At 35.3% G+C, this 24,109-nt stretch overlaps 1 protein-coding gene across 15 annotated transcripts in view; it reads left to right on the top strand.

Moving 5' to 3' along the window:
* The window catches only part of Dscam2 (Down syndrome cell adhesion molecule 2), a 431,544-nt gene that overhangs the window by 327,097 nt on the left and 80,338 nt on the right, over positions 1-24,109 (top strand). The window contains exons 19-20 of one of the 15 annotated variants that reach the window (XR_011156456.1): positions 4,021-4,120; positions 4,776-4,900. The exons of 10 other annotated variants lie outside the window; for them this stretch is intronic. Coding sequence is in view for 1 of the 5 variants with exons in the window: in XM_069036627.1 (XP_068892728.1) it covers positions 4,021-4,120 (100 nt within the window). In the remaining 4 variants the exon portion in view is untranslated. Of the gene's footprint in view, positions 1-3,989; positions 4,121-4,721; positions 4,901-24,109 lie in introns of those variants that run through there. 4 more of the 15 variants (XR_011156459.1, XR_011156458.1, XR_011156457.1 and 1 more) reach the window with 4 other exon arrangements.

Below are 24,109 nucleotides of genomic sequence, written 5' to 3' on the forward strand. Positions count from 1 at the left end.
CCCTCGCTCGCATATAAACACGATTCAGCTGGTTCCCTGTTATTTAAAGCGAACCAGCTGAATCGTGTTTATATGTGAGCGGGGTATTACGCAAAGTTGTACTGGTCGACTTGTCCGGGACTATCCTGTCCTGACTGAGAATTCAACGCACGCGTCAAAGAATCAATGAACGTTAAGAATTGGACTGAATAACAGCCAATTTACGAGCGAGCTTTTTTGATTATTCTGTAGGTACAAAATAAATAGGCGATTATTCTGCATCTAACTCTTCAATTGTCACCAAATCAACAAATTCGCTTTTGACAGTTTAAATCTGTCATTATGCAAGCAAATAGATGGGGGTCTACTTCAGTGGCAGAAATTACCATTGTTGATATAATTAATAACACTAGCCTACAAATTTTGACTTTAAAAAAGTATTCTCCGCGTAAAGTACTTTTTTTTATTAATCTTCATATGCTGAATACAAAATTTATAATAAATACTTAAAATTAGTTTCCGTTTTCTAGAAAAAAAAATTACAAGATTTTTGCAAAAATTAACAGAAATCATACTGTTCTTCTATACATTATTCTGTATATATTGTATTCTGCTTCTGTAACATCTCGACAAACAGTCCAGCAATAATACTCGTCTACAGTGGAAAAATATTCGGAATAATTTTAACTAATTTTTGCTTGTCTACCCATGCTGAATACGAGTGGATAAGTAAAAGTCATTTATTAGTTTAAGTTTTCACGATACCTACCTGATATCTTCCAAATTTAACGATCCTAACCTTCTTGAACTTGATAATATTGATATTTACTTAAAGTTAGTTGACATCAAATGTCGAAAATATTGTGTTTTAGTGCTCTGTTCTGTATTACTAAGTGATAAGAGTGTTAAAAGAGACATTTTGCTATAAAATATAATTATTTCTTTTTACTTTTAACACTTTTATCACTTAGTAATACAGAACAGAGCACTAAAACACAATATTTTAAAAATTTGATGCCAACTAACTAGTAAATATCAGTATTATCAAGCTCAAGGAAGTTAGGATCGTTAAAATTCAGAATATTTTTTCACTGTAGACCAGTGTAATTAAAATGTTTCGTAAATGTCTGTGGTTCTGGTTTGTTAAATTCTCATGTAAAATACAACTCTTGACATTGACATGTGCCGAATATATTTCTCCTGAATTTTAACTCGTCACTCGTTATATTACTACTGATTATACACCTAGACTACTAGAGGATTGAAAATTCTCGATTATACGAGACGTGTTGCCCGGAAACACCACGAGATCGTAGATCGAGTGGTGTTTCCGGCAACACGTCGAGTAATCAAGAATTTTCCATCCTCGAGTTGTATACGGATCATGAATAAAATAAATAAACAGGTTCACGAAACCGACTGGGCGCAGTCAGTAGCAGAGCGATTTAATGTGACGGCTAGAGCAAAAAATTTTTCTCCCTACCGGTTAGAAATGTAGGCTGTGGATACCTCATTTGAGGTGAGAAAATTCAACTTTCTCGCTAAGGTAAGAAAGTTAATCATGAAATGTTTATGGTAAAACTGTACCAAAATACAAATGTCAAAAGTGTCAAAAGTGAAATAAGTTATTGATAAATGAAAGCCAATTCAATGAAGTAAGTTGGTAGGTCAATCATATAATCTGGAAAATAAACAGATAAGCTAGGTAGGTAGATTACTTTACCCTATTTATATCAAATTTTCGAACAAACCTCAAATCTTCAAATGCGATGACAAGTTAATTAAACAAATAACACAGCCTACTATTCAATTCTCAAAATTTTCGTTTTAATCTCGAATATAACCATCTTTTTTGACTTTTTTCAACAAAGTTGTGCCGGTAGGGAAAAAAATTGTATTCAAACCTTGTTAAGAAAGTGTCCTTGCAGACCTTAGGCACTTACAAACCTCGTCTACGACTCGGTTTATAATCTTTGCCTGCAGTCTGCAAGAAACCACTTTCTTACCTTGGTTTGAAATATACTATTGTAAGTTAAGGCGACGAGCGAAAATACGGAGGTTGGTATATTCAGCTATAATATAACAAGTGGTATGATTATTATCGATGATATTATGAGTGACATTGTGCTGGAGATTTCACGAGTCCGAAGGACGAGTGAAATGTCCTGCTTCAATTTCACGAATTTAATATCATCGATGATTAATCATACCACGTGTTATATTCGATGAGACAATATAATGAATGAAATACAAAATTATTCATTTATTTGTCAAACTGACAAATTTATTTCAATCAAAAATCGTAACGACCAAAGTAAATAAGAATATAATTTTTTTGTTTTTTATTATCGCTGTGATAGCCATGCAACTAAGGACTTTACGCGTTTTCATTGGATCATTCATGATCACGTGATACATGAATTATATTGTCGAATATACAAAGGTTCGTATATTCGAAATCGCCCTGGTTACTACAATAACCGCTGTAATTCATGGCAACTAAAGAAAATCAAAGATTCTTATTGGTTTATAATTAAAAGTAATGAATGATATACTCTGTGTTATTATGTGAAATTGTATTTATTCTTTTTTTGTTTTGATTGTAACATCAAAGTTTGTAGTTTTTTTGATAAAATCGTAATTAAGATCACGTTTGAAAAATGTCTATTAAATTTTCTGCGCCCTTCCTTCTCTGTGTTATGGTCAGGTTCTAACATATCATTCCATAGTTAGCAGTATGCATTGGACATGACGAGAATGTACTATCGAATTCATGAAAAACTAGGACAGCAAAACGTCGCAGTTATGTCAACTTTTCAAAAATGTTGTAGTGTAACGTTTCTACGTACTTTATGTTAACTGGTTACTAATGTCCAACGGTCCAACGTGTCAAGTAGATAACCTAAATACTTTTGACGTTGGATTGATCATTGCTAAATTCGAACTGTCATAATGACAGACGTTTATATTAGACATTTTCATGTAGCCCAATTTACTCCAACAAAATTTTGTTGTACTAGTTTTTCATGAATTCGACAGTATCTACGTGGTATCTACCCAAGAGTTCCACGTAAAGTAATATTAATAACAACATATTTTTATTTTTTTAACGTTTCATAAGAATTTACTTTCATTTTATCATTATTTTGTGCAAAATCATATGAAACGTAGTAAGAGTTATTTATTTAACGAGTTCGTGTGTAAATTGGGCTTTTTTGGCATGAGTGGGCTAGTTTAAAACGCGTGTGAAACGAGCGTTTTAAACACCCACGAGTGCCAAAAAAAAACCCAATTTACACAAGAACGAGTTAAATACAAAGTTTTTTTGTTTGACGAGCCCCTTAAGGCTCCAAATCGCCTTAAAATCTTTAAAATTTTGACAAGTTGTGACATTTATCAAACTCCGTTCATACAGAAGAATATTGTCAAATTCTGACAGTCGAACAAAAAAAAATAAATAATGCATTGAAATCAATTATTATAACTATACTCAATTTCATATAAATGTGCATCTAAGCAAGCCATGAAAATCTGATTTTCTGTTGGTATTAAAGCTAAAGCTAGTGACTTTGACTTTCAAAGTTGCTTGCTCTGCGCGAACCCGATTTGACTAATTTTTCAGTTTTTGTCCATTTTAACATTTCAAAAGCAATGTTATGTCTTTTTACTGATTAAATTAAAGTAATTCTTATTTGTTTTTGTCTGTATTTTTACCAAGTAAAGATTTATTGGACATGACCTTCATAAAAGTGACTTTTGTAATGTAACTAAATTAAAGGTGCTTTTACAAATGCACAGCTCACTTGATGAACATTTATATGAAATCAATTATAAACATTAAAAATGTGTATAATTTATTGAAATTTTATTTTCTACTCATAACAATAATTTTGTAATGTAAAACTCGTTATACGATCATGCCATATCATTAATTGCAACAATCAAAATAGAAATAATATCATCACTAACAAATTAATTACTGATGGAGTTTTTTTTATTGTTTTTCAAAGTTTTTTGCAGAACAATATTTTCTGATCACAGGACCTTGTTTCCTGAAAGAAACTCAACACTGTGTTTCCACTGAGAATACAAACCTGACAAAGCTGACAGAGATCTTTCTGTTGTTTAACATGAAGTTAGTGTAAGTATTTCTAACTCTCAGCTTATTATGTTGCAGTAGAAACGATTAACGTTTTTTTATACTGGGTGCCCCAAAATTCGCGGAACAACTCAATGAGGCAATGTCAACTCATGTTAGAAAATAATGAGAAAAATAATTAAAAAATTATATACTTCTTAGATTTGAAGATATGGGGGCTCAAAAGGTGCAGCTTTGAACTCATTTATTTTAAAGATTAAAAAAGATTTTGACAATTTGTCTTTTAATAGCCAGTGACCTAATAATTCTGAACGATTGTGATCAGGTTTGCAATTATTTTCTTCATCATTTCCAGCATTTCCAAGTAGTCGTTTTACCTCAAATAGCGTGCGGCAACATGGCTTTGATTTTTTCCTCTCATTTCCATGGATACAACAAAAATGAAATATTTGCAGACTATTGGATGCATAGAATGTTCTTAAATGTTGCCACATTTAGTGTAACGAATAGGTCCATATCTTCTACAAAAAAGAAGATTTTTTTTCAAACATTTTTACCTGATATTATGACTACTTAACAACGTACTACTACGTTGTTCTGCGAATTTTGGGGCACCCAGTATATATTTTTTTTTAATTTGCAGCAAGCAAACTTTATCTCTTTCCGGCTCATATAACTATATTTAATTATTTTCAAGCGGTCGAAAATCACGCCTTTGTGTATCTCATAGAAAAGGTTGAAGTGGCTTTTTTTCTAATCAGACTTGAAACACTTCAAGTCCCAGGAGTTGAAATGTCCACAGGCGGTTCCACCAAGTCAAAAGTAAGGTGATTTGAAACATTTCTCATGATTTATTTATCGATAATTACACCAAATATTTAATAATTAAATTAAATTTTAAAAAAGGCTCTAAAAAAGCGAAATACGTAACGAAATTATTACCCAATATTTAACCCGTGCCACTGTGGTGTAACACGAGTCGCCCATGTGCATGGATTACAGATGACAAAATCAAAAATAGCAAGTTGGCCGTTCAACATTAAAAAGTAAACTTTTGACTTTAGTAGACTTTACTAATATTATTGAATCTTCAAGTACTAATAATATGGTATCAAGAGAACTAGGAATTACTGGTGCCTTAAAATTTGAAAATTGTGAGTATGAAAATTATCAATTTACTGTAACTGCAGCAAAAGAAAATAAAGAAGTTCTTGTCCGAGTTTTTCTTGGTTATCGGCTTGAAGATAAAATACTCGTAATAGTTCACCAAAAGATATAGTAATTTTATGGACTTTCGTCGATAATAATTTCTTTTATTCGGAATAGTGTTATAATATGCGCATTCCTAACCTTATTCGAGGGCGGAAAGTTAACCATTTCTTTTTATCATTTCTTCCCTCTCTTGGTCAGTAATAGGCCACTTTCCGCCCTGTTATGACGTTTTTCCAGTGGCGTACACGAATTGTCGAAAAACGGTACAAATGAATTTGCACCAAATTAATTGTTTATTTGCTAAAAATGTAATGATTCCGAATAATAGTAGAGAATAATACTGAGGTGGAAAGTGTTTCATTCCTGTCGGGAGCTAAGATAGTTTACCAAGGCGTAGCCGAGGTGAACTAATGCTCGAGACAGGAAGGAAACACCTTCCCACCGAGGTTTGTATACTATTTTATTCGGAATCATTACATTTTTTACAAATAAACAATTAATTTGATGCAATTTCAATTCTACCGTTTTTCGACAATTCGTGTACGCCACTGGAAAAACGTCATAACAGGGCGGAAAGTGGCTTATTACTGACCAAGAGAGGGAAGTAAAGATAAAAAAGAATGGTTAACTTTCCGCCCTCGTATAAGGTTAGAAATGTACATATACAATACGATTCCGAATAAAATAGTATACAAACCTCGGTGGGAAGGTGTTTCCTTCCTGTCTCGAGCATTAGTTCACCTCGGCTACGCCTTGGTAAACTAACTTAGCTCTCGACAGGAATGAAACACTTTCCACCTCAGTATGTAATCTACTATTACAATTTTGGGGTAACTTTTATTATCAACTTGAAGAGAGTTATAAATCTTTTATTTCCACCTTCTAAGTAATGACACTTTATAGGCATTTGTGGTAACTAAGTAAATGGGCAATTACAGGCAGAGCCCTGTAATATTTAACAGGCACGTAAAGACTTTACAAGGCTCATCAACAAATAAATAATCCAAATTAATTAAATGATTTTTTTTTAAGTTTATTACAAACACAAACAAATTTAACTATCAATTGTTGCCATTACATACGTTAATAATGCACTTTCATATCGCTCCTGGGATCGAATCAGTAGAGAACCGCACTTGCAGCGTTGGTAATTCCGTGGTTATTTTCTTGCATTTCAGTATTTTTGTTGTTTATCTCAACACCATGACGACGTAGGTATAATTGCTCTACCGCCTTTCATTACAAAATGTTTGTAAACATACATATATAACAATTAAAAAACGAAATTTAAAGGCTAAAGGTGGAAATAAAAGTTTGTATGCAACTCGCTTAGCAATTAATCTTTACTGGGCTTACTGGCTTATGGAGACTCGTTCCTTAAGTCACTCGTCCAACAAGTGCCAGCGCGCCCGTAAAGATCAGTTTACTAAGCTCGTCACATGAATAACTATTACCTTTGCAAACAGGACACGGTGTCAGTACGGTCCTGAAAATGGACCATTGGAGATGAGGTGTAGTTGGACGACGTGATATTTGACACATCTTATGGAGGTCTTTGTAACCCACTAATACTTTTATGAGGCCTCCAACATTTAGGAGATCCCGTTGCTGTCGGCCGTCATAAATAACTCAAATTATTGAAGGTTCAGAAATGGGCCGTATTAAAACATTTCTTACTGGGGGTCTTCAACACATTTTTTGTGACGTTTTCCTGCTCTGATTAATAGAGAGTTTTCGCGTTACGTTCCGTTAAAATAACCGGTACGCTATTCGCGAGCAATCACCGTAATCGCGTATTCAAACAACGGGCGGTAATGAATCGGTTACGCTATTGCCTAGCAACCCCGGCGTTAGCGTACACAGTTATCTGAAAAACGTAACGCGAAAACTCTCTAATGAAATTAAAAATTAAATTCATCAACTGCCATTTTGACATTTTTAGCCAAATTACATATATCTACTTTGATTACTAAATTAAAACAGATTATAAACGGTATCAAGTGGTCAGCGTAATTAGTATTTTTGGTTGCGTACAAAATAAATTCTAGAGGTAATTTGAATAGAGAAGAACCTGTCAGGTGATCTTTGCTGCGCGTTGAAGTGGAAGGGATACCGAGTGCAGTGGCGTAGCAAATTGTTTTTTCCCAGCTGTTTGACGTTCGACACAGTTTGATTTAATATGTGATAATATTTATTGATACTAAAAATTGTTGAATACATTTTAATAGTTTGCGTATGTCACTTTAACAGACATTATTAGACATAACAATACCTATTTCAGGACCTGTTAGCTGAAATTAAATGACACCACACCTGCGCAAGTGGGCACCTGACTCGCCACCTCCCCCTACAGAAAGAAATGGACTAGTCCGCTGGAGTCCGACCAAATTTCGACTCTTACGCATATCACGTTACAGGTCCTTCTCTATTCAAATTACCTCTACCTGTGCAGTGGCACCCGTGCTGAACTGTCTTGTTTCGGCGATTCCAGATTCTTTTCGAATTTGCCTAGCGTATTGATGATTTCGTGTTTTGTTCCTGAATCTTTTTAGTGTTTTTTATAAAATTAGTTATTCTCACAGTGTTCTTTACTGAGGTAATGTATCAATATACCAGTTAATTTATTTGAAGTGAAGTGCGTACGTTACGCACATTCACATGACTCACTGTGCGGTCGGTCTCTACACATTACAAAATTTCCAGATTTGCAGATATCCGGTATTATTTACGACATCTTTACGGACATGCCGTAAACCATTTAAGGGGCAATCGGGTTATTTTATAATGCGTTTAGAAAAGCTCGTCTTCCAACCAGTGGCGGCTTGTCAGGTGAGGCAACTGAGGCCGGGCCTCATCCTCATTTAAGCATGAATTTAAATAAAAATTTATTTTTAAGAATTAGTATTTTGCAGATTTGTTTTTATATTATAATTATTTTATAATTTAATATATTTTCAAACTATAGTAAATCCTAGCAAGAATATCAGGAGTAGTATCCAAAGCATTTATTTTGTTTTTTGTGTTCTACTGGAGAGCGATAAATTTTAAATCCAGGGCTCCCAGTGCAACGGGAAATATTCAAATATTTATCGTCGCGCCGCATCCACTAGTGGCCGCGTCAGTTACTACGAATCGAGGCCGATCTTACGTCACCATCACTTACGCCACTTTGCGCATGCGTATTATGGTCTAATTCCAGACAAAAAAAGACTTCCATTGAATGGTTTATCTGCTAGGTGGTATGAAATTTTCGGGGCCTCCCGGTGAGCATCGTGGACTCTCGTACTACAATTTTGGCAGCATGCTTTGAGCTACACCATATTTTTTAACGCGCGCCTTTTAACCAATAGGAAATCAAACCCCAAAAATGACGTAAAGATCACGCCAGTTTATTACTCCAGCGGGCCGTCGCGACGCGGCGCCTTCGCGCCAACTAATACAGGCTGTTTGATGAAAAACGCCTCAACCCATAACTTTTTTATTTATTACCCGATTTGAATGAACAAAAAAATCAAAGATATGGTTTTTCAAGCGCTACAAAACAGCCATAAAATGGTTTTTTTGGCGTTATCTTCAATAGCTAACGATAGTCAACTTTTTTTTTTTAATGGACACATGTAGTTTTTTAGTCTTGGTCTGGTAAGGTTTTTTTTTCTGGATCTAATGATGTATTGAAAGTTATTATTTGGTTCATAGCTAACTGAAAAAAAATAAAACATTTTTTTGTGGTTCAGCTTATTATAAAATTTTTAAGAGTGCCCTGAAAAACAATCGGAATACAAAGTACGATAAATGTCATCTAAACGTCAGCTTTTTTTCATCTGCTTTTTTAAACTTTTTTTATTTAAGTATAAAATAACATTGTCAGTCATTTAGGATAGCAGTCATTTGACTATTATTTTATGTTCGAGTGTAATAAAAATCGTAATTAGTCAAAAACAAAAAGTTAATAGAAAAAAAAATTATTATTATTATTTATGTTTTCCAAGAAAATAATAATAAAACTCCTCAAGATTGCACCTGACAATTTTCAAACTCACACTTGACATTTGTTGCTATTTGTATTCCAATTGTTTTTCACGGCACACTTGAAAATTTCATAATAAACTGAACCATAATTAAAAATTGTTTTATTTTTTTTTCAGTCAGCTATGGACCAAACGATAACTTTTAATACATAGTTAGATTCAGAAAAAAAAACTTTATCAGACTGAGCCTAAAAAACTACATGTGTCCATTAAAAAAAAAAGTTGACTATCGTAAGTACTGAAAATAACGCCAAAAAAAAAATATTTTATGGCTGCTTCGTAGCGCATGAAAAACCATATCTTCGGTTTTTTTGTTCATTGAAATCGGATAATAAATAAAAAAGTTATGGTTGAGGCGTTTTTTATCAAACAGCCTGTATAATTCAGTAACAGTTTGAATAATAATTTGTTCTGTGCTGGTCACCTTTGTGTCATTTTCCGTGGTTATTTTGATTTGGTTAAGTGCACATTTTTGATAAGGTAACATAGGTTGATCAACCATCAAACATGAATCCCCAATTTGATTTAGTTATGTCGTTGTTAAATGTTCCAAAATATGTGCCTCACGCTTGGCCTCACCTCACCCAGAGGTCACGAGCCGCCACTGCTTCCAACTATAGGTGGTTGGTGGGGATGTTACCAGTGACGTATCGTCCACTGTAAAAGACGGGGCGCACAGATGCATTTATTGTAATTTGTAACATAAAGTAAAATTTAACAAAAATAAAAGAAGTAAATTTATAATTCAGAGAAAACTATACGTACATGACGGGGCGCACTGGTGCATTTGTTGTAACATAAAAACGATTAACACCTTGTTGTGGGGGTTAAAGAACGCCACTGGTGCCAAAGCGATGCGATACTCGATGGGCCGTTCCAGGACGTTCACGGTCATAAAAGGTTGCTGCAGAAGGAACGATTAGCATCACTTTCAATACATTACCAGCATAGATGCTGCATAGCGCGCCTTCCCTTCTCTTATTTTAACCTCCTTGACTCCATCCCTCATAAAATCACTATATTTCTGAGTCTACTTTAATATACAGGACAATAAATGATTGGCCCATCGCAGTAGGCGTTGCTGACGTAGTTGAATGTGCCGGAAGCCTGATAACATGAGTGAGACTAGTATCGTCGATAGGTGGCGCTACCGTCGGTAGTGGAAATCTGTCTATACTAGCGGACACAATATTCGGACACCCAATAAACCCATTGCCAAGAAGGCCAAGTGCCCACAATTATGTTAACAATAAGCAGTAACCATAGCCAAAATCAGCAACCTGTGAGGGTTCCACTGATTTACAACCAACTGACCTATTTTCAGTCTAATCATGAGCACTTGGCTTGGGTTTATTGGATGTCCGAATATTGTGTCCGCTAGTATACTAGTTTGTCTAACGTTGCGAGGCTGGCGGCACATCGAAAATTTGTGTGGATTTTCATTGTTTTCAACGCCAACTGCGATGGGACAATCATTTATAATGACCCTGTATATGATTTAAAGTAAAAGGTCTTTTTGTGCTTCACCCAGTCACGAACTCGACTTCGTCTCGCTCTTCAATCACAATGGTTGGGTTTCAAAAGGTTGGGAAGCGGTGCGAGCCATTTGCCGTACAATGCAAATATACCGGGTGGGGCATCGTATACGCGCACGCCAGAAATCGCGACTTCTAATTAAATAAAATTGGCGAAATTTTATATATCTCACTAATTATTGATAAGGTATATTTGAGAATTTTTTAAATTTTTTTTGTTAATAAATAAGGCCGTAACAGTTTTATTAGTTTTCTGAAATTAACTGTTAATTTACCTATAAAGTTTTTACACTAAATGAATTTGTATCTGCTAGCCCATCAAACCCTGGTGGCAGAATTACAAATTTTTAAAGTAACGCTTAAGGTATAAGATTATATAGCCCTTTAAAAGTATTTGACCGGAGATAAACGTCCCTTTTGTCGCAATTGCAGTAGGCGGTCAGCCCAACCATAAATCATGCTTCAAGCAATTCTCTGTTGTGAATTCCAGAGCCGGCCTCAAAACAAAAGCGTACCGATGAAATTATATTTATTTATTATATATTACAATACTATTACAAATCATCTTTACTGTTTTCAAGACACAAAGTACTAAAGGGAATTTCGTTACCATCGCAAAATTTACAATAAACATCAAAAACATGTTCTATCACAAATTTTTAATCCCTGCCCTGAACCAAGGAAAAGGGATGCAGCTGCACGAGCCGAGACAACCATCTCAACGCCAATATTGGTTTCCATTATTCGGATAATTTTAGTGCTGCCATATAATCTTATACCTTAAGCGTTACTTTACTTAGTTAGCTAAATAATTCGCTTTTTTATTTAAAAGTAAACCAGACGGGTGATTTACGGCACAATGGTATAATTTCCCAACAAAGGTATAGCCGACCGTTTTAAACCTTTTTGCCATAAAATTGACAGTTTCCATTGTCACCTAAATTTACGACAGCACAAGTAGCAGGTCATAAATAAAAATGATTTTGAAAGTTGAAATGTAAAACTGCGTTTAATTCAAAATCTAATTGGTATTTTTTCTGTAGATTTCGTAAATAATTATAGGAAGTGAATCTGGGTTGGTTAGTATAAAAATCAGAATTTGACTTTTTGGTTGAAATTTACATTTTAATTTTTTTTGGCTTTGTTTGTAAGTGAAAAATTATCAAAAAATTATGAAATGTACCGTACCAATAGCCAGGTAAGTCTGAAAAATTTCGACAATTTTATTTAATTAGAAGTCGCGATTTCTCGCGTGCGCGTATACGATGCCCCACCCGGTACAAAATGTACAATACAGCGGTGCTTAAAATATTACCTGCTAGTGGTAAACTAGGATTTAAAAGTCACGTAAGATCTTTAACTTAAACTACCATAACATTTTACGGCCTACAACCAAATTGAAAATACACTACATTTAAATACACTGCTCTTAGAAATTAATGCATTACTAACATTTTCTGTAATAATCGAAAAGTTTACAAAAATTTCCTAACATGGATGCTATGATTTGTTAAAATACTACGTGCAAAAACTAAAATACTCCTAGATAGCTTGCCTTTGCTTATTTATTGTTAAAAAAAGTCATACTACAAGATAAGGTATTAACACGTACAGCAAACGGTTGTCTTTTTGATCGAACTGTATCATAATTTGTACTGTCTTGCTAGCGATTTGTAAAAAATCACAAGTTTTGGTCATAATAAACCAAGTTTTTCGCAATTTAAGCCGTAATGAGTGCGTTGAAGTAGCTACATTAGCGGGCGAAGGATATTCCCATCCTGCGCTGATGTAAAGGTTTGATGCTTCGCAATCTACCATTTCTCGGGTCATGCAACGTTACAGAGAGATTGGAGACCATGTTAGGCGTCCTGGACAAGGAAGACATCGGGCCACAACACCAGCACAGGACATATATCTGAGATTGCTCGCTGTCAGAGAACACTTCACCAATACCCTACTTCTGCAAATGCAGCTAGTCCGAGGAACTAACGTTGGAATTGGCCTCGAAACCATTCGCCAATGTCTTGCACATTCGACGCCCTGCTACTGGACTCTTATTAACAGCAGCTCATCGGCAAGTACGTCTGCAGTTTGCCGAAAATCATACCAGACGGAATGATACTGTATGGGCACGAGTACTCTTCTCAGATGAGTCCAGATTTTGCTTGAAGTCATCTGACAGACCTGTAAGAGTAATTCGACGATTCATTGCAACATTTTTGGAAGGCAGCCTTACGGAGGTGGCTTGGTTATGGTTTGGGGTGGTGTATGTTCTACGGCTCGTACCGATTTGCATGTTTTTCCCAGAGGGACAATGAATAGCACAGTTTATGTAATAGATATTCTGGAACAATATATGGTACCATTGGCCCTATTTATCGGGGATAATTTCATCTTCCAGCATGATAATGCAAGACTGCACAGTGCCAGAATTGTGTCCGAGTACCTGGACGAAGTCGGTATTGCTTCTATGCAGTGGCCAGCAAGTTCTCCGGCCCTTAACCGGATAGAAACTGTTTGGGACATGATGGGGCGACGAGTCTGGGCTCTTCAGCCACCTCCAGCTAGACTAGGTAAACTTGGTGAGCAGATAATCGCTATTTGAGACAATCAGGACCAAGCAGATGTCCTGTCCCCTATTAAAACAGCACGGGTAGACGGTGTGAAGCCGTCATTCATGCTAGAGGTGGAAATATACGCTACTGAGCCATTTTCTCTAGTTTATTTTGTCGAGGCAGTTGTGACAATTTTTCTTTTTTTTTAATTATTGAATGGATTTAATTTTATTTTTTTATAAAACTTTTATTGCATTTAAAACACTACCGAATAAGAACTGATTTGTTGTGATTTCTTTACAACTATCAACTATTTTCACATTTTCCAAAGTGATGCGTTAATTTCTGGGAGCAGTGTATGTTATCAATTTTTTCTAATTTATAAGTTGTAATTTTTATTTATTTCATCCTGTGTCAAATTCCAATACTTTACGTCATCAGTTTGAGTCCGGGAAAACGCAAAAAACGGCCTTACACCGGTTAAGTGTTGCTATTGGAAACACAAAATTAACAACAGAGAGGTACATGTTTACACCCGGTTGCCAAGGGGTTGCGGCCAACTGAGAAATGGCAACCCAAACTTTTCAAGTTCTTTACACATCTCTATTTGAAATGAATTATAATTTATGTAAAAAAACAAGTGAACGAAACTGTTTGGAAAAAATTAATTAATTTAATTTAATTAAAATTTAATTAAAAAATACTTGCGGCCATATTTTGATAGGCAACCCTGCAGAAACATATTTCTCTATTCATAATTATCTATAATAATGGTATTTTGATTAAAAAACAGATGAACGTAGAAATCATGCAGTGGGATCTTAGACTATTAGACGAGGGTCGCGAAATTATAATAGTTCTTACAAAACCCCTGTGCCATTTCAATGGAGCTTTACAAATAAGGATACTCTTTGTCGCACAGTGACGTCACTGCGCAAAGGAATTCTGCGTCCTATGAGACAACAAAGATGTTGACACTTATAATCTGTTTCAAAATCAAAAATCCACCAACACTGCATTCTACCTCGAAAATAAAACTGCTACGTCGTGTTTTTAGTGTCTGCATGTGTCAGAAAAAAAGTAGGGTTATGAAAGAAAACTGTTGAGAGTCGTTTTGGTTAAGGTACTATATCTTTAGAAGGTAGCGCCATTCCGACACAATTTTTCGCCTCGAAATTAAAAGAGAGGACATTATCGATAAATCCCGTGAGTGTGACGAAGATAGAAGTATACACAAGTCAAACAGATTCTATTTTTGTCACACTCACAGGATTTATCGATAATGCCATCTCTTTTAATTTCGAGGCGAAAAATTGTGGAGCGGAATGGCGCTACCTTCTAAAGATATATTTAGTACCTTAGTTTTGGTCGTAGTTCATCGTGTTTTTTTTATTCTCATTTTATTATTTTACTCAAAAGGTATGATATGGTAGCTTTTTGCACATAATAATGATTTTGTGTTAGGTAAATAAACTCAACAGTTCAATGTCAAATTTTGGCGGGAGGTTGGGCCAACCCAAAAAAATGAAACTTATTCTAGGGATTTCTTTTTTTCTGCCAACATAATTCAACAGGTGGTGGATTTTTGATTTTGAAATAGATTATAGGTAAAATAATTTCCACGAATTAAACTAACACAAACCAATGGAAATAAGTGTAGCGGTCTACTGTTCTCTCACAATGTGCTGATCTCCTGCGCATATTTTCCATCTCTTATAAATGTAAGTGTGTAAGTGCTTGTTCACAATGGACCTAAGATATAAGAAATACATAAGAATACCTAAGAATAATTTATAAATTTAGGCAATTGGAAAATAATTTATGTGTTCATATAACTCCATGCCCTTTCGTACACAACAATAATAGACACCTGCGGAGACAATTTTGATTATAATAACAGAGAATGCATATACGATTTCAATCATGCCGATTACATCAACACCTTTTTGTCAAATGTTAATTGGTTAGACTTCGTAAATTGCTCCTCTGTAGAAGAGGCGACAAACAACTTCTATTTCTACCTATATTCAGCACGAGATATATTTGTTCCCCTTAAATGTAAGTGTTCTACCACATATCCTAAATGGTTTAACAATGATGTTATCGGTCTACTCAAAGCTAAAAAATCTGCCCATAAATTATATAAGCGAAATCGCTATGATAGTAATTATAGAAAATTTAGTGAACTTCGTAGTAGGTGTAAACTAGCAATTAGTGAAGCGTATGACAACTATTTGGCGGGAGTAGAAAGTGATTTACCTGCGAAACCAAAAAACTTTTGGAAATTTATTCACAACAATTCCTCAAATCATAATTTTACACTTCCCATGAAACATGGCGACGTTATCTTATCAGATACAAAAGACGTTTGTAATGAATTTAACATATACTTTTCTTCCGTGTTTAACAGTAGCGGTTACATTAAATCTAATTTTGTCTCAAGCTCGAAAGTTAACTTAAACCATATTTATACAGAGTGTCCCAAAAATGGCGTACTAACGGTGCATTACGGTGTAGAAGAGATTACCGTAAACGTCAGAAAAATGTTAAAAAAATTCTATTGGACTTATTTGCTGATTTGGCGGTCTGTGAAAGTGGCACTTAACAGGTCAATTATTTTGAAATATATGTATGAAATTGTCATGACAGCTACCTCTAATTGTACATAAATTATCACAAAGTACAAGATCACTCACTACCAATATATAATCCTGCATAATAGAGAATTTAGAAACTTTGGAAATCAAAAAATTTATTTTAAATCCACTACGGTAACATTGCAAGGTAATGATGTAAGTACGAATATATCTTTGTTTACATTGTATTACTGTTAATAATAATAATAATAAAAATAATTGATTTTTTTGTCGGAAACATTTTTTCCATATTTTTTTCATGTACATTTAAACATCCTCGATAAGGTAGTAAATAGTTTGTACGCCAATTTTGGGACACCCTGTATAAGTGTACAAGAAATTGAGAGTGCTATCAAAAATCTCGATGTGAATAAAGGATCCGGTCCAGATGGAATACCTCCCACAATTTATAAAAATTGTTGATTCCCTGTTGCTACCGTTCTTCATTCTTTTCAATCTTTCTCTTAACGAGGGTGTTTCTTCCAGCTCTTGGAAGCATGCTTATATTGTTCCTGTTCATAAAACCGGTTTATTATCCAATATTGAAAACTATCGCCCAATTTCCATCTTGTCAACTGCAAGCAAACTTTGTGAATCTATTCTAAGCAAAAAAAATTTCTCAGTCTTCAAAAATGTATTATCCTGTCATCAGCACGGCTTTTTTCAGAACCGATCCACCGTAACAAACTTATTTTCTTATGTCAATCTCATTTAAAATGCCTTAGGTGACGGCTTGGAGGTACATTCAGTGTATATGGATTTCAGTAAGGCTTTCGACAAAGTAAATCATTCAATTTTAATTCAAAAGTTATCAGCTTATGGAGTAACTGGCACTATGTTATTATGGTTTGCTTTTTATCCCACCCATATAACACAACAAGTAAAGATAGGAAACTGTTTTTCTTCTGTTCGGGATGTGCCATCAGGCGTCCCTCAAGGCTCCGTCTTAGGCCCGCTGTTGTTTTCTATCTTTATAAATGACATTGGATTAAATTTTAGAAGCCTTCATTGCTTATTTGCTGATGACTTAAAACTATACATAACTACTACCTCAGTTAGATCTTAATGATTTTAAATACTTGATGTGAAGATAATGACATGATTCTAAATGCAGCCAAATGTCAGGTCATAAATTTTAGTCGCAAAATTTCCCCAACCATTTCCATTTACATACTAAACAATTGTCCCATTCCATTGAAATCCGTAATCAGAGATTTGGGAATATTACGTTACATTACGACACAATTATCTGCAAAGCGAACAGAACATTGGGTTGTGTGAAACGTTATGCCAAATATTTTTCCAACTTATCTACCTTAACAACATTATTTATGTCATTAGTGAGATCTACTTTAGAATATGGTTCAGTCATTTGGACACCTTATTATAAGACACATGTTGACAGACTGGAAAAAGTACGGGGTCATTATAAATGTTTGTCACAATTAGTGGGCGTAGCGGCGCACCTAAAGCATAGCGCACAGCCACCTACGATGAGACAATCATTTATAATGACCTGTAAAATACAGGTTTTTTAAATTTATAAGATGAAAGCTTCCTTTACAAATTTCGTATAGCTATAGTTTAACTCAGTGCTATCTCGGTCTAACCACACTAGATGTAAGACGAAAATATTTTGCACTGTGTTTTATTTTTAAAATTATTCATAATCTAATTGATGTTATAGATCTGACAGAGTTACTAAACTTTTATGTACCACAATTCCCTGCTAGAAATGTTCCCACTTTCAAACTTCAATATTGCAGAACTAATTATATGTTGTATTCCTATTTAAGTAGCTTATTTTGCGTTTGTAATATGTATGCAGATTCAATCGATTTATTTAGGTTTCATTCTTACTCGATATTCCGGCGGAATATTAAAATAATTTTATCTACGGCTGCTTGGATAAGTCGTTATTACCACACTCATTTACAGCCATTTGAGTTGCGTAATGTATTTCATTTACCGCACTGGTTTCATTACGTAACGCATTTTTATTTAGAAGCAAACAGACAAAATTTATTGAAATAGAACAATACAAAAGAAAAACTAGGTACTTATTATAAATACATAACACAGTCATTGCATTTTGTTCGTCCAGTAGCCGGCATCGACTTCGTTTCGGTCTTCAATCTGGGCTTGGCACAAAAAGATTCACTTCCACTTTTAATGATATCATCTACTACTCTCTTTTGGGTTACTCGCACAAGAGACCACTTTGTAATACTCGTCATACTGGAAAAACGACGCAAACTGCAGTGACACCTCCAGAGACGCTCGTCTCTTGCACTCCAGGTCGTCTTCGAAATAGGATCACACACGTTTCTATTCCTGGTTCTGGTACTTTTCTCACTTGACGTCGGGGTAACCCCAATGTACATTTTTCGAAGTCACTTCACTTCCGAGAGCCGCGATAAGACGTAAACGACCCGGTTCTCAATTATGAAAAATTTAAAACAACGCGTTGTTTACAAACAGAATTAGCTGGTTGTCCTGGTATTGAGCAAATTGTTTCAATCTTCTTGCTTTGATTTTGAATTAAAACGATTGAAACTGACATTTAACAATTATCAAAATATATTTTTGTAAATGTCTAATTTGACGTTTTTGCCAAAAATTGATTTTTTTAATTAATAATTCGCAGCCGTAGATAAAATGTTGTACATAACACGTGGGCTAAAGCATGTTATAGGAAACTCGTGTGTTACAGATGAACTCGGGCTAACGCCCTCGTCATCTGCAATCTTCGCACTCGAGTCCTGTAATATTGCTTTTATCCCACTAATTATGTAAATAACTATTACATTGCTAATTTTGTTATATATTCTTTGTGCTCTGTGGTTTGTATTTCGTTTCTCTTTTTTCTTGTTTGGTTATTGTTTTGTAAAGGTCTTTGTGAAAGGTGATAACCGTTAAATAAATGAATTTGAATTTGAATAATGTTCACTGAAGTCACTTCTCATAAGTTACGTAAAAATTAATAGTATATACATTGCATGTATCATAAATTTCTTATGTCTTAGGTCAAGCTTATGTCCACTGTGAACAAGCACTAAAGGTCTATTGGATCGTTGTTTCTTCCTTCGCTATCCGTACTACATAGGTATTTATCTTCTTATACTCAGCTACGATTCAATTTATACACAAAAATAACTTGACTTCATTGTAACTTGTAAAATATGTTCTGCAGTCTAATACAAACACCATCAATACGTTTTAAAGTCGCTTAATTATGACTCCGGGAAATCCGGCAACATGTTACGTCCTTGGTTACGTTCATCTTGATAGGTCTGCATGTCAGGCACTTTAGTGACAGCAGAGATGACAGAAATCAAACATGTGAATGGTGTATATAAAAATAGTCTGTCTCAATTCTAAATTTCCACCAACACTGCATTCTACGTTAGAAATACAACCGGCAACACTATTTGGTTAAAAATGCGTCATCTTGTATTTGTGAGTGTCGTGTTTTTGGGTTCTTCATTGAAACATACACATTACTGGGAGACTTTACTAACTTTTACATTTTACACATAACACATAACAGAGTGGATCGTGCCAGAGTTCACCGGTGAATTCCCACTCCCTGGTTCTCCGCGAGAGGACGCAGGTCACCTTTTTATCCTACAGATAACTGCAGGCACCGATACCACACCCCTACACTTAGCCTTAAACTTATCACTTAACATTCAAAAGAAATTTTACACTTAAACAATTAAAGAAATGTTATACACTTAAATAAATAAAGAAATGTATACACTTAAATGATCGAAAGAAATGCACACATTTAAACAATCACAAGAAATGCGTAGGTACATTCACATTTAACTAACCTATGTGCGACAAGTTTTTACTACTTATTGGACGTGATATTTAATCTAGGCGGAGGTTTCCTAACTCTGACTGGTCTAGGCGATGGTGACTCGTGAATCGACGGTTCTGTCGGTTGGGGATCAGGAGTAAGGAAGGGTTGTTCTTGGACTTGGAATGTACTTGGCGTCACGGAATTCCGTGCGATCTTACTCGTAGTTATTCTACTGGGACTGCTCTTGGTTTCTGTGACTTCTGGAATATCAGCTTTCAGTGTCGTGTGAATCAGTTGATTTGCGTGTCTCTTCCAATCTTCACCTGATTTTGTTCTACAGATGTATGTAGTTCTTCCCAGTTGTTTTATTATTTTCGCTTCCGTCCAAGTCCTTTTGTTTATTGTTCTGCAATCTCTGGCCATTACCACATCTCCCACCTTGAATCTTCTGTGCGCTTCTGTGCATTTTCGGACTTCACTCTCTCTATCTCTCTTTGATCGTCCTTGCCTTCTTTTAGAAAAGATAGCCTTGTCCGTAGGTCTGTACCTATTAGATTAGCACTTTTGCAGAAGTCTCTTTGGTGATAGCATGTTTGGCGCTTCGATATGAGATCAGAAATCTGGAAATCAGAGTGTTGATGTTCTCTCTGTTGCATTTTTCGTCCAAGAGTAATGCTTTTATCTTGTTTTTAAAAGTCTTCACAGAGTTTTCCGCCGCTCCGTTGCTTTGAGGATGGAATGGAGGGCTTGTTCTGTGCTCTATCTTGTTTCTCCTCAGAAATTCTTCTGTAGGGGTCGCTACTAACGATCTTCCATTGTCCGCTACAAGTAGTTTTGATATACCCCATCTGGCGAAACAATCTCGTAACTTTTCCTCTAATTCGTCCGCTCTCAACGAGTTAACTTGGTAAACTTCAGGCCATTTGGAATAAGCACATGTGATTATCAAGTACATCTTATGTCTGATGGGACCTAAATAATCTATGTGTACTCTTTCATATGGTGTCTTGGCTTCTGGCCATGGAGTCGGGTTTGCCCTGGGAGGATCTTGTCTCGTCTGTAACCAAGGTAAACATGATTTACAGTACTGCTCTATACTAGAATCTAACGATGGCCACCACAGCCACGTTCTAGCTTGTGCTTTCATTCTTGACATTCCGAAGGGTGCTGAATGCAATTCATTCAGTAGCTGTTCTCTCAATGTCTTTGGAATTATTATTCGATAACCCCATAATAGGACTCCTTTTTCGTAGGATATTTCATTTCTCCTATGAAAGTAAGGTTTGATAGTAGTTTCTACTTCGTGTGGCCATTTTCCTGTGACATATCTAATTATTTGGAGTAGTTCCTTATCCTCTTTTGTTGCTGTCGCTATGGTCTCCATGTCGATTGGTAATCTGTTGGATGTCGCTGAAAAATTAATGTATTTTCCTTCTTCTTTGTACTCGTTTGATATCGTGGTTACATTTCTAGGAACACGAGATAAACAATCAGCTACGGGATTTTGCTTCCCTCTTATGTACTGAATTCGATAAATGAATCCTGATAGATAGGTTGCCCATCTCTCTAACCTGTTCGCTTGCATTATGGGTGTTGCTTTGTTTTCTCCGAAAAGTGCTAAAAGTGGTTTATGATCCGTCTTCAGAATCCACTTTTGTCCCCATAAGTATTGGTGAAATTTTGTTACTCCATAGTACACACCCTACCATCTTCTCTTCTCCATCTATGATGTGATTCAGGACTGCAGAAATTCCTTCGTTCGACGCATCCGTTGTCAAGGTGATTGGTAATTTCTGATCGAAATGTACTAAACATGCGTCTGACACGAGTATCTCTTTTATTTTCTTGAAGGCTTTTTCGCATTCCGGTTTCCACTCAAATTTACCCTTCAGAATTAGCAGATTCGAAACATTTTACTAGAGCATTTTTCATTTTTTGTAAAATCGTATCAAAATGAAGTCATTTATGCAGTAATTTACGGGCGTAAATCATGCCTTTTGCGCTCTAAGGCCTAAAAGAACAACAATTCATTTTAATAGCTTTTTATTTGTTGCATCACATTGTCAACCAACAACATAACTCTTGATTTTTGAGAACGAATCATGTCATTTATTTTTTCAAAGCTTTAAGGTGGATTTAAATGATTTTACTAGCCTGGCGTAATAATCAGAGCGCGGACAAAATGCGGGATTTCCAAGTAATTCAGCGTACGGCGGTCCACTTTACCGAGTTCAGTCTCGCGCCGTACTATAGGGCATTCATTTTAAATGTTGGGTTTTGTAATAAAACTTGCCTGCTTTGACACTTGTCCGAAACTCAGTGAATCTAAAACTGTGTTCAATATATTCGGGTCCAAATTTAAAGAATGGTGGGATCGCGATCAACTTTTAGAAGACCAAGTGGAACCATTAATGTTTGTTGCCAATACTGGTGAATCATCTAGTGAATTTGATTCAGATGACGATTAATTTTTTATTTGTTTACGTATTTTATTATTTATTTCTTACCTACTTTAAAATATACATGTAATGGATACTTTACTAATTCAATTTATTAAAGGATACACAACCACATTTATAAACCAGAAAGTTGTTTAGAAAATGACAATTACAAATTATATTTTGATCGCACAGAAAACTGTGTGAATGTCATATAAAAAACTGACATTCACATTCAGCATAACAGACCAGACATTATTATTTTAAATAAACAACAAAAGCAAGCATATCTTTTAGATATAGCTGTTCCAAATTCACACAATATAATACAGACATATAATACAAAAATTAATAAATATTTAGAACTATCCGTTGCTATGAGAAATCTTTGGTGTTTAGAAAAAATTTCGATTTTACCATTTATAATTTCAGCAACAGGAATAGTACCGCAATCTCTTTTTAAAAATTTAAAAATTTTGGACTTAGAGAACACATTGGTGGTTGAAATTCAAAAAGGTATATTATTATACTCATGTCACATCGTGAGGAAATTCCTTAACATTGACACAGAACATAAAACACAAAAAAGTTGAACGATTAATCACTGTTGGGTGGTGATATTAGCCGTTCAAATGATATAGTCGTCTTTGTATAACTACTTAAAAACTTTATTGTATGACAAAATGTTGATGTACAAGTGTTAAGTACCAAGGATAGTGGTAGACTCTTGTATTTACCGCTATATCCCGACTTAAAATAAGGGTGGGTGATTTCACCCCTCTCACAAAGAAAGAAGGCAGGACTACCTGCTACAGTAGCTGTTTCTAACAATAATGTTCAAAATTACATTATTTTGTACATATACCGCCCCCCTTGAAGGCACGGACTTCAAAAATATTGGAATTAACAAAGATCGAACATGGTTATTAGAAAAATGATTGTTACATAATAAACATGACAAAAAAACATTAAAAATACAAACATTGAAGTCAATTGTAAAAAAAGGGTTAATACATAATTATAACAAATATTTACACGATACAAACATAGTCTATTCATTCGCTGGCAGAACGCACACCTTTCGCATGGCTCTTTTGAAGATGCCATTGACAGTCTTTACGGACACTACGCGCACAACACCGTCACTTCCGGGATGAAGTTCTACGATGCGTCCCAATTTTCATTGTAGTGGCGGCGTGTTGTCCTCAACTAGAATCACCATGGAACCAACTTCCAAGGCGGGGGTGGACGGTCTGGAACCGGAACCACGGAGCTGCTTGGAACGATTGATGTTTTGAACAAGGTACTCCCTTTGCCAGCGGTGCCAAAAGTGCTGCCTCATCTGTTCCACTCTTTGCCATTGCGTCAATCGGTTGATCCTCGTCGTCGTAAGATCTCTTTCACTCATAGAAGTTAATGGCTCTCCGATGAGGAAGTGACCAGGGGTTATGGGATTAAGGTCATTAGGATCGTTGCTCAGGGGACACAAAGGTCTGGAGTTTAGGACTGCTTCAATTCTTGTTAACAGGGTATACAATTCTTCGTAGGAAAGCACGACTTCTCCAATTGTTCACTTTAAATGACCTTTAATGGATTTTACGTTTATTTCCCAAATACCGCCCATGTGCGGGGATCTGGGGGGAATGAAATGCCACGAGATACCCTTATTAGCCAGATTTTCTGTAATTTGACTAAATGAAGCTGACTTTAGAAATGTTCTTAGTTCCAGTAATTCTCTATTGGCGCCAACGAAATTTGTAGCATTGTCCGAATAAAGATGGTACACATGACCACGTCTTGATATGAAGCGTTTTAGCGC

This window comes from Tenebrio molitor, chromosome 1 (assembly GCF_963966145.1).
Source record: "Tenebrio molitor chromosome 1, icTenMoli1.1, whole genome shotgun sequence".
Lineage (NCBI taxonomy): Eukaryota > Metazoa > Arthropoda > Insecta > Coleoptera > Tenebrionidae > Tenebrio > Tenebrio molitor.